Source organism: Crinia signifera, chromosome 2 (genome assembly GCF_055691185.1).
Source record: "Crinia signifera chromosome 2, ASM5569118v1, whole genome shotgun sequence".
Taxonomy (NCBI): Eukaryota; Metazoa; Chordata; class Amphibia; order Anura; family Myobatrachidae; genus Crinia; species Crinia signifera.
In genome coordinates this window covers 204,079,717-204,091,483 of record NC_139218.1, presented here as the reverse complement: position 1 = coordinate 204,091,483, position 11,767 = coordinate 204,079,717, and the positions used below count along the sequence as shown (strand labels likewise).

Below are 11,767 nucleotides of genomic sequence, written 5' to 3'. Positions count from 1 at the left end.
GCCCCCAAAAAGTTGCTGATCAGTTAATTTATACTGATCAGCACAAAAGGGGGGGCAGCAGTCAGTTATATAAAAAATATATAGCACAATCTCTCTCTATCTCTCTCTATCTCTCTCTATCTATAACTATTACACTGCAGCAGCACAAAATATAGCACTCTGTCACTAGGCCTCTCTATCTCTCTCTATCTCTCTCTCTCTATCTAATAACTCGCAGCAGCACAACACAGCACAACACAGCACAGGATGTCACAAGAAGAAGCAAGATCCAGGCAGTGATCAGGTAAGTATTTAGCAAGTTCTGGTCAGTAAATGGCGACAGCTGGGCACGGTGACCGCACTGCACTCTATTCCAGACCGGAATGGCGTCTGCAGTGCAGTCACCGTTAGTTTAAACCCCCCTCCATGGCTGTGATTGGTCCGTCGGTCCGACGGACCAATCACGGCCTTTGGGGGCGGGCGGGGTGACACCAGTGTCACCCTTACACCCCGCGGTGATTGGTGCTGTACTTTACAGCACCAATCACCTCCGATCCCGTGTCACCGGCGAACGTTATTCGCCGGTGACACAGAAAACGCTGTAATTGGCTGTTCACACTGAACAGCCAATCACAGCGATCGCCGACGGGGGGGCGGCATCGCAGCCCCCCCTGGGCATGCAGGGACATGTCTGCTGTCAGGGACAGCAGACATCGTCCCTCTGTCACTGCGTCTCTAGACGCAGTGACAGTTAGAAGTCATGACGTATATATACGTCATGTGTCGGGAAGTACTTCCCGGCCATGACGTATATATACGTCAAATGTCGGGAAGGGGTTAAGTTACAGGTAATCTTAAACGGTATTTAGCATTCCCACTGCAGCAGATTACAGTTTTAAATGCCATTTAAGTACCATTCCCATTGCAGGTAAAACGTTTTAGCTCTTCAAAACGTTTTTACAGCACAAATGAGTGCCTGTGACTTTAATGGGCTTTAATAAGCCAAAATCTGCATTACTATACATTACTGGCTAATACATAACATTGGTGGGCAGTGGTGCCAGTTATATATACACATTGCTGGCATGTGCCAGCAATGTAAACATTACTGGCATATACATTACATCGGTGGGCAGTGGCTTATTAATAACGTTGTTTCAGTAATATATACAATGCTGGCATGTGCCAGCAATGTATATATTACTGCCTTAAAAAACATTGGTGGGCAGTGGCTGTGTCTATACTCAGCAGGGAGGAGGAGGGAGCAGCCAGTCAGCCGGGGGTCGGGGCGACCTGTCAGATGTGTGCCATGTCCGGGGCGTCCTGTCAGATGCCTGCTCTCCGTGCAGCAGTGTGAGCCAGAGCAAACAGCGTAGGAGCGGGGCCGGGTGAGTATTGGCAGAGGGAGGGAGCGGGGCGGCGCTGGTGAGCGGCGTTGAGTATGGAGCAGGGGGAGGGAGGGAGTGTGCAGGGCGGTCAGCTGGGCTGAAAGTCTCTTATCTTTCAGCCCGGCGGCCGTACACACCTAGCGATGATGGCAGAAAAACCAGCCATCATCGCTAGATGTGCTGGTAAAACCAGCAGACTGCCCACTTTGCTAGCGATGATGCGGGAGCGCGCATCATCGCTAGTCGGCATTCTCTGAGGCATACACACTAGGCGATTTTCAGCTGAAAATCGTCAAGTGTGTAAGAATACCGTTTAAGATGCATTCCCATTGCCTCTTAAACGGTAGATTACCGTTTAAAACACTGCTTTGAAAACGGGTTGAAATACCGTTTAACTAAACGGTATTTCAACTCTGGCGCTTTCCCACTGCAGCCTTAAATGGTATTTTGCCCTCAAAAATCGGCAATATACCGTTTTAAGGCTGCAGTGGGAAAGGGGCATATGCCAACAGGTTGTAAGGTACATAGAACAACCCTGTATTAAAAATCTAGAGCCATAAACTTGGAAGAAGCCTAAAGTAATGGAACACTGTATTGCTTTAGGTCCACACTGGTAACAAAAGATCTTTGCAGATCATTACAGCTAATAAATAGTGCAGTGTGTGTCACCCATGATCACAAGTTCAGCCTACCAGCAACTGGAATCGATCACTGCTAAATTAACACCTGTGCACTGTGTCATGCCAACAACATTCATGGATTGGTGACATTTCACAAGGTTTAACAGAATACGTAAAAACATTACTGAAAAGGTTGCTCATATTTTAATTTAAAAAAAAAGGTCAATCATACATGTACAAGCCACAAAGATGACTGGGCTCAAGAAAACAAAGGTGGAATTTACTATAATTCAACCAGAATGGAACAACTGGAAGAAGAGTGCTATTACAGGAGGCCTTGACGTTTCAGATCTTCATAAGTCTTCTTGTTCACAACGTTACCACTTGAATCTTCATATTCCTCCTATGTATAAAGAAATACACATTGTGGTTAATGATCATTCATTATTGATCAATTCATGAACATAAAAAAAAGCTATAAAAACATATCCAGCGATCACAAATACATGCTGTAGTGCATATTTTACTCTGCATTTCATGGATCCCCGGGGATATTTGCAGACTGGAGGGGGCAACCTGCAGCTGCGGCCCGGCGCTGGGGTGATGGAGACCTGCAGGTGCAGGAGAGCAAGAGACCCCAGCGGTGAATGGGAGGCCGCCGAGGCAGGTAAAAGAACTTGCCTCATCATCGCACTCTCTCCTCTTCCACCCCCACCTGCTCTCAGCCCGCCATCTCACCTCACCCCACTACCACAACTTCTGCTTGCCATCACCTCACCTCCCATTACCACATCCACTCTCTCCCCCGCTATTCCTCTTTTTCTCTCCCCCCCGCTATCCCTCTTTTTCTCTCCCCCCCCGCTATCCCTCTTTTTCTCTCCCCCCCCGCTATCCCTCTTTTTCTCTCCCCCCCCCGCTATCCCTCTTTTTCTCTCCCCCCCGCTATCCCTCTTTTTCTCTCCCCCCCCGCTATCCCTCTTTTTCTCTCCCCCCCCGCTATCCCTCTTTTTCTCTCCCCCCCGCTATCCCTCTTTTTCTCTCCCCCCCCGCTATCCCTCTTTTTCTCTCCCCCCCGCTATCCCTCTTTTTCTCTCCCCCCCCGCTATCCCTCTTTTTCTCTCCCCCCCCGCTATCCCTCTTTTTCTCTCCCCCCCGCTATCCCTCTTTTTCTCTCCCCCCCCGCTATCCCTCTTTTTCTCTCCCCCCCCGCTATCCCTCTTTTTCTCTCCCCCCCCGCTATCCCTCTTTTTCTCTCCCCCCCCGCTATCCCTCTTTTTCTCTCCCCCCCCGCTATCCCTCTTTTTCTCTCCCCCCACTTTCCCTCTTTTTCTCTCCCCCCGCTATCCCTCTTTTTCTGTTCACCCCCCCGCTATCCCTCTTTCTCCCTCCCCCGCTATCCCTCTTTCTCTCTCCCCTGCTATCCCTCTTTTTCTCTCTCCCCTGCTATCCCTCTTTCTCTCTCCCCTGCTATCCCTCTTTTTCTCTCTCCCCTGCTATCCCTCTTTCTCTCTCCCCTGCTATCCCTCTTTTTCTCTCTCCCACACTCCCTCTGCCACCTCTACCTCTCTCCTCTGTTCCCTCCTCAAGCTTACCCTCTTCTCTTTTCGCCCTAATTCTGATAGCCCCCCCCCCCAAGCTCTCTCGATCTCCCCGATACATCCCCTCTCACTTATCTCAAAAACCTCTCTGACACACAATCGTGCTTTCGCAAAGCACATTTCTCTCCCTTAAACTCACTCTTGTTCCGGACATCCTTGCTTATTCCTGCTCGCAACCCCTTTCTCTCTGACACGGTCTCACCCCTCATTCTCTCCAACTGACTACCGCTTTACTTTTATTTCCACTACACCATCATCTCTCACTCAACTCACTGTTTCGTTTGCCCCCCTAAGAGGCATTGTAATGACAGAAGCAGGGGGTTAGCTCAAAAGCATTATGTCATAAGAACTAGAAACCTTTGGGAGTAGTATTGAAGTGATGTCAGTCCAATCACTGACATCACTTCAATAGAACCATTATAATTCATTGATAGATGATTAGCTTTTGCAACTGTTCAATTTGAATGTATAAAGTGGGTATAATTAATACATTTTCACCAGAAAACTATGTATTCTTTCTGTGGTTTCCTGTACTATATATCACCTGGTCGATTGTTCCTTGGGGATACGGTCACTAGGTCGACAAGCATTAGGTCAACATGCATGAAGGTCAACAGTCAAAAGGCCAACAAGGGGGTTTTCACATTTTTTTGGAACCAACATGCAGTATTTCATACGGTACCATCCACTAGGGCGTGGTGGGAGCATAAAATAGTGTGCCGAGCGTAGTGGGTTAAAATTTGGGACAATAAAATTTTTGAAAAAACCCATGTGGCCCTTGTGACTGTCGATCTTCCCCATGTCGACCATCATGCTGTCTACCCAATGATTCATACCATGCCTTGTGCTTTGCAATTAAAGTATGGTCCAGCTCGCAAATATATTTATGTATAGGTATAACTGATAAATGTAGGCTATAAAATAATATATGTCTACAATCCTGAAATAAGCTACAAAATGCAATACAGTTCTTACATCACATTTTGTTCCCCAGTAACGTACTGCGTTGACATCAGTTGCTAGGTTACTATGCTAGAGCTGAACACAAGAGACAAACATGAACAGAGCTTGTGCCACAGACAGCGAACTATATACCTAGGAGGGTTGCACCAAGTCCCTGAAGGTTTTATTTCCTATAAATTACACAAAAACGACTGAAATGAAAGTAACTAGCTACAAGACTATCCCTGTGTTGTGCCATCTCACAAATCTTCATTAGCCGTCAGGTTGGTGTTCTTGTTTATTTCTTAGGAGACTGCTGTGTCACAGTTTGCTTACCTCAGTGTCAGGCTGCCATCTCTCAGATGCCTTCTGGTGCTTGAGTTTGGACCACACTATCAAGAAATAAAAAAAATCAAGGTTTTCACACAACAGTAACAGTCACTATGGTGAGAAACTTTGCATCGGTCTACAATGAAGACGAAGATACAATACAATTTCATGGACGTCCCGTTTTTACATAAGAGGAACAATTTTTGTTCCGTGATGCATATGCAATGTGTTCAGGAGTTAAGTTATAAAAGCTCCTAACAAAATAAAATTATAATTACCAATAATATCCCTTTCTTTGAAATATGGCATGACAGCCGTTACATTGGGTTACTTCTCTTCATTTTGAAGAAAAGTATTGGAATTATACATTTGCCATTTTCTATTTCAATACCCCCAATTGGACGCACCCAAGCAATAACTTGGGAGGGCTGTAAATAAACTTGCAGCAAATGAAACAGGTATTTGACTGGTTGTATTGAGAAAATGTATCAGTCCATAGAAGACAATATATCCTGTTACCTCTGGTTAAAAAAATGGTAACAAAAAACAAAGTCTGGCTGAGAAGAATATACAACTGGTATGCAGTTATAATTCCGATGGTCGGTATGTAGGCTGGTATAACCATGGCGTCAGAAAATCCAACTGCCGCCAGAACTCAGACATGGATTACTATGCCAATGCTAGAATTGCAAACATAAGTATGCCAGGGCGGGTTAGGTTTAGGGCACTTACAGAACCCATGTTGGGATCCCGCATAAAGAGATGCTGTGTTTGTCTTTAAAAAAGGGTTTCTTGCACTTAAAGTAATCAACCCTTCTGGCAGAAGAAACTGCTGTAACTCCAGCAACATTGTATTCAGTGTCATCCAAAGATAACATCCACCAGAACATTAAGCACTAGGTAGGGATTCTTGGAATTAAAAAAACAAACAAAAAAAAAAACCCAACCCAGAACAAGGATGAGATTCTCTTGACCACTAAGAAAAAAAATATAGGATCTATCCTTAGTAGGCCAATTTGGGATGTGCAATAAGTTTTCATATGTGCAGTACACAGTCTGAGCTACATACAGATAGAGCCCCTCTCAACTATCTTCCTTAGGTCATGGCTCACCATGGCTAGCCTATTGCTCTCAGCAGCAATACAATACATAGAACAATACAGTAAGGGATTAGAAAAGTAATCATATTATTCACTTAATCCTATTAAAAGGCTAGATAAAGAGGGCTCCATCTGTATAAGCAGCACTGCACACCGAAGTAGTCAGCATGTTCATGTACAAGGGCAGTACGGATGTGTAATGGTTAGCATTACCGCCTCACAGCCCTGAGGTCATGGGATCGATTCCCACCATGGCTCTAACTGTGAGGAGTTTGTATATTCTCCCCATGCTTGCGTGGGTTTACTCTGGGTACTCCGGTTTCCTCACACATTCCAAAAATATACTGGTAGGCTAATTGGCTCCCAACAAAATTACCCATAGAATGTCTGTGTGTGTGCATGTACATGTGGTAGGGAATATAGAGTGTAAGCTCCACTGGGTCAGGGACTGATGTGAATGTTCAACTATTCTCTGTAAAGCGCTGCGGAATGTGTGTGCTATATAAGAACTGTTACTAAATACTTCACAAAATAGTTATCGAGCTCAACAAACGCCAGTGAAAAACTATTAAGACTACAAAAATGGTCTGCGACAGCAGGAGGGTTTTGATTGACTGAGCCGCTAATGCGGAATATTACGCTAAGAACATATATTGAGAGAAAAAAAAAAGATAACTTACATGAAACCGCATCCTCAATCTGTGTGACATTGGCAAAGTGAGCAGTGTTTGGGATGCCTAGGCACCGCATACCATGCGCATGTCTCCATTCCTGTTGAAATAGGACACGTATATTACTAATTGTCATTTCTGAATGTATCTTATCTCTAAAATACACCATATGCTCATATTGCATTTAATATATACTAAGGTGTCTATTTAATACATTTTCACTAGTAGTTGTCTATACAAGGACAGTAAGCGCATCATTACTAAACTATCTTAGCATCACTGCTGTCACCTGCTAATATAACCAATTACCAGTCTTGGACCAAAATCAACCAACTATTATAGGGAGATACTTACTGCAAAGTGGCGCTGGAAAGCCTTAGGTCCCCGGTAGGTATAATTGCCGCATATTTCACAGTTGTAGTTAATGTTTAGTCCATGAAGTTTATACAACCAGTATGGTATAGGCTGCAAATAAAAATAAAGACACATTTAGAAGTTGCCATTCACAATATACACTTCTGACGAGGTGACTAGATGGTAGCTCGCAGGTGCCTTCTATTATTTTGTTTTTACTTATGCTCTCTCTCTATTTTATTGGTGATCTATACGCCATAGCATAAGTTAATGAATACACCACATAAAATACAACTGCACAGACAGCCCTAAGGATTCAGAAATGGTTCTGGGCAAGAAATACTGTAGGATTACTTGGTCCAATCATATGCATCTTCTGGCTTTAGAGATTTAAAACCACAAATACATGCAGTGCCATGTCTATGTAGTGTCATTAGTGCTAGCTAAAAAAAATGTAAAAGTAATGGGAAGAGGTTTATGTGGTATCCACGTCTTACCCTTCATCGAAACAGAAATACATTTTGAGCATCAGACCTATGTAGGTAGTAGGTCTAAAAAATGGGTTATATCTAGATTACAGGTCTGAATCTCTTACCTTGCCATCCCAGCCAAGTGGAAGATTTTTGGGATTATAAATGATTTCATTTTCCTCATCATCGCTTTCACTTTCACTAATCTGTTCTTCCTCCTCCTCTTCTCTCTCTTCACCGGTCCTCGCCTGCTTTCGTTGCACATTTTCATGTGTCAGATGTCTTTGCTCCTAAAAGGACACAAAGCAGGTCAGCCTCTTCACTGACTGATATGACAGCCCTTTTACCTGATTTCTAACATCTGAATAACTAAAAAAAAAAAAAAAAAAAAGAAACTTAGATCTTTAATGAAGCCAAAGCAGACATTTAAAAATGGTGTGGGATTAAGGGGTCCTATCCACATGGTTCTTGATCACTAATTTAACATGCTACATTTCTAACACTGGTGGTGGCATTGTCCCTAGTCAGAGTGGTGGGGGAGAAACACAACTATAGCTCCGGGCCTGCCTTCCCTGTGGATCAGTAGTTGGACTGCCATACTCAGGAAACTGGTCTTGTATTGAAGCTGTAGCAAGGTGCGCAGTCAGCACAGATCCCCCGCCTCAGACGCAGGTCACTGGTGCAGGCAGAATGTAAGATAAAGATGAGAAACCGGCCGATACCCCAGGTTGCAGAGGAGCAGAGCTGGATCAGTATCATTGGCCGAATGACTAGAAAAAGGCATGGCATCCACTGTTATATCAGACATTTTGTCTATAAGCCTCTGCGCTGAGGCATATATAGCTTGGAGTAGCTCATTGACATTCATAGTTCCAAGGAAATGTACAGGGTTATAAAGAAAACAAGTCCGTCACTGTAAAGAGGCACAACGATGAATGGCAGTGCCTAGCACACCGCCAATCACTCACCAAACGGCAGAACAGATACAGGTAAAATGTGCATGTCAGTCAGAGACAGCAGATCCAGGAGACAGCAGCAGATACACCGTTCCGGAGATGCTGCACTCTATAGCACGGAGACTCAAAATGGCCACTGCCACACCCCAAGCACCGCGGCTCACTGGCCGGGGACGGAGTAGCAGCCAGAGAGGACCGGCGCAGCAGAGGTCAGAGCAGGCACCAGGAGAAGCCGTGGGCGATCAGCAGGGGAAAGCAACCGACCAACTCAGCACCTGGCAGCCAGAGACTGACTCCAGCCCACCGCACTGAAGGATCCCGCCACAGAGCACCGAGGCTCACCTGCCGGGGACGGAGCAGCAGCCAGAAGGGACCGTCGCAGCAAAGGTCAGAGAAGTCACCAGGAGAAGCCACGGGCGATCAGCAGGGGAAAGCACCTGACAAACTCAGCACCTGGCAGCCAGAGACGGACTCCAGCACACCATACTGAAGGATCCAGTTATAGAGCACACTGGGCCAGCAGTAAGAGACAGCAGACAGGACCGGCGGACCAGTACAGTATATGCCAGAAGGGTTGTCCCACTTGTAGAACCAACTTGGCGAGGGTTCTATATCCAAAAAACAGATAATAAATCAGAATATTTAGTGGGAGAGCTTGCAGGCACGTCTCACTCCCAGCCGCTCAGGCGCTGCTGTCATTTTGTGCTTATCGGGTCATAAAAAACTGCTTGCTTCTTAGCAAACTGAATCAATGTGCCTAGAGTGGTCAGCCACATAAATGCAAAAGCCGCAGCGTGATTACGCTTCCTTTCTGCAAAACTGCAGAAGCAGTTGTGCGTAACCACCTCCCGTTCGCCCACTGTAAAAAGACAGGCTATACTTTAATGGGATGGAATGGAGTTTCACCACATGCAATGGTGAAACTATAAAAAGAACAGGAAAGGCGCCCACAATTAGGGGAGGTTGCTTACGTTCCAACCTCAGTCTAAAAGTCCCAAAAAGTTATTTGTTTCTTCTTTTTTCTTTTTGGGTCTTTTAGACTGGGGTTGGAACGTAAGCATCATCCCATAATTGTCGGCGCTTTTCCTGTGCTTTTTATATTTACTCTGTACTGATATCCCAGGAAGGTAACTCCTGGGCAGGTTAATGCTGCCCTTTTCGGCGCCATTGATTGTATTCCATTTTGCTTCATTGTAAAGGTGAAACTAGTTCCACCCCCGTCACAGCCATGGACAGTAATTCCAACAGAATAGTCCGACCCACCACTTATGTCAATAGATTATGCAGGAGGTGCTAAGGTCCCCGATGAGCTGCAGCCACCTCCCCTTTCTCAGGTCCTGACAGGAGCTGTAGCTCTGATTTGCACTCTGTAACCATCTTAAAACTACCTAGGAAAGGCCTGAAATGGAGGCTTGGGGCCCTGCCTATTTAGTCAGTCCCAAGTCCATCAATTTCGGATAGCAGCCGTGACCACGGAAGTATTTGGGCTTCCCAAAATGTTGTTAGTGCAGATTATGAGCAAAAGGAACACTAAATAAAATCAGTCATTTATAGAACAGGGCACTTTCTCAAATTAAAACTCTGAATAAATTCATGTGGTTCAGCATCAACGTTGTATTATATTATAATATATATTTTTTTTTTAATTTAACCAAAGTAACTTACCCCTAGAATTTCAACATATTCATAGATTTGTGCTTCGAGAAAAGCAATGTCTTTGTTCTTTTCGGTGTCCCTGTGAAAAACATTTTTTGGGGAGAGTATGAAAACTCTGTTCAGAAATACATAGTATATAATATAGTATAGTATCTAAAATTAAATATACTACAATTACACACACTATTCTGTAAACAAAGTGCCTACATATCAGACAATTCTGCTAAGTGTAAGGTTGAGGATTTAAAAGTATGTGCTGAAGTAGTTTTAGTTGGGTCAATGAAACAAAACACAAAAACCTTACAGCTCCGAAAGGGTAGCACAGGTCAGAACAACAGATATTTACCTTCTGATACCCTTTGATTTTGGATTCTTTGTGAACATTGAGGAATCTAGGGCATCCAAAGATTTTCCTTTTGTACTAAAAAGTCTCTGGGCTCTTTCTTCAAGAGTTCTAGAACAAAAAGTAATGTCATTAAAAGAAGAAGAAAAAAAAAAGCAGCAGTAGTTGCCCTGTTATTAACTGAACTGTGCATTTAAACCTGAGAACATTAATAATTAGCAATTTTTATGAGGTTTATACACCATGGAATAGCATAGTGTGTTATATTTTCCTTTTAGAAGAATATCAAACACTTAGTTTTTTTTATTTCATCTGGATACTGGACTTTCTACGAAGCTTCATTCAACACACCACACAATGTCCCTTATTCAGATCTGATCGCAGTACAAATTTGTTCTCAAAATTGGGTAAAACCATGTGCACTGCAGGTGGGGCAGATGTAACATGTGCAGAAAGCGTTAAATTTGGGTCTGGTGTGCTGAAACTGAAATCTAAATTGCGGTGTAAAAATAATGCAGCCAGTATTTACCCTGCACAGAAACAAAATAACTCACACAAATCCAACTGTCTCTATACATGTTATTGTATCGAACCATATCTATCTTCGTAAAGAATGAAAAACAATCAGGTAAAAAAAAAAAAAAAAAAAATTACTGTGTCCAGCATTTACAATAATCAAATAACCAAACATACATAAAAACACACACACACACACACACACACACACACACACACACACACACACACACACACACACACACGTAAAATATACAGAACTTACCCTCCACATTTAAGCCCCAGAGCAAGCAGGGCAGACTTCAACCTATCTAATCCAAGAGAAGCCAACTCCTGCCAGAAAAGAAAAACAATGTTGAAATGTTTAAGAGAAGGTTAATAGAATTCTTAACCCTTTGAGTGCCAAGTAAATTTGCCAAAATAGGTGTGAAAATTGGGAAGCAAACATTTGTATTCATCACAATGGTAATGTTTTACCTCATATAGGTTTTTTTTTTTTACATTTTTTTATTTGAATTTATATTACAAATTTGAATGATGCTGGCATTTTTAGCATCTCAGAAATGTTGGCACTCAAGGGTTTAGGTGATTATGTTCTATCATATCATTCACCTAGCTGACAAAATGGAACCCTGTAAATTTTTTGTCCATTCAAATGCTTTCCTAATGTAGCCCCATTTATATATTTATATGTGGACAAGAAGACCACATGCCACAGATTTTGCACTGAAAAAAAAATATATATAAATGAAGCATGTTCGAGTTTTTTATTGCCATACACACACACACACTAAATAATGTCCAACATTTCCTTTGTTTCTACCTATTCGTAGTTTTCATTCAA

General features: G+C 43.4%; 1 protein-coding gene across 1 annotated transcript in view; it reads right to left on the bottom strand.

Annotated features, from left to right (window-relative positions):
* Nucleotides 1-2,172: 2,172 nt before the first annotated feature.
* The window catches only part of SF3A3 (splicing factor 3a subunit 3), a 33,262-nt gene continuing 23,667 nt past the window's right edge, over nt 2,173-11,767 (bottom strand). The window contains exons 10-17 of the mRNA XM_083173571.1: nt 11,189-11,256; nt 10,411-10,518; nt 10,074-10,143; nt 7,578-7,742; nt 6,983-7,093; nt 6,638-6,728; nt 4,864-4,919; nt 2,173-2,390 (exon numbers count right to left, since the gene is read on the bottom strand). Coding sequence (XP_083029697.1) covers nt 2,313-2,390; nt 4,864-4,919; nt 6,638-6,728; nt 6,983-7,093; nt 7,578-7,742; nt 10,074-10,143; nt 10,411-10,518; nt 11,189-11,256 — 747 coding nt within the window. The 3' untranslated portion in view covers nt 2,173-2,312. The remainder of the gene's footprint in view (nt 2,391-4,863; nt 4,920-6,637; nt 6,729-6,982; nt 7,094-7,577; nt 7,743-10,073; nt 10,144-10,410; nt 10,519-11,188; nt 11,257-11,767) is intronic.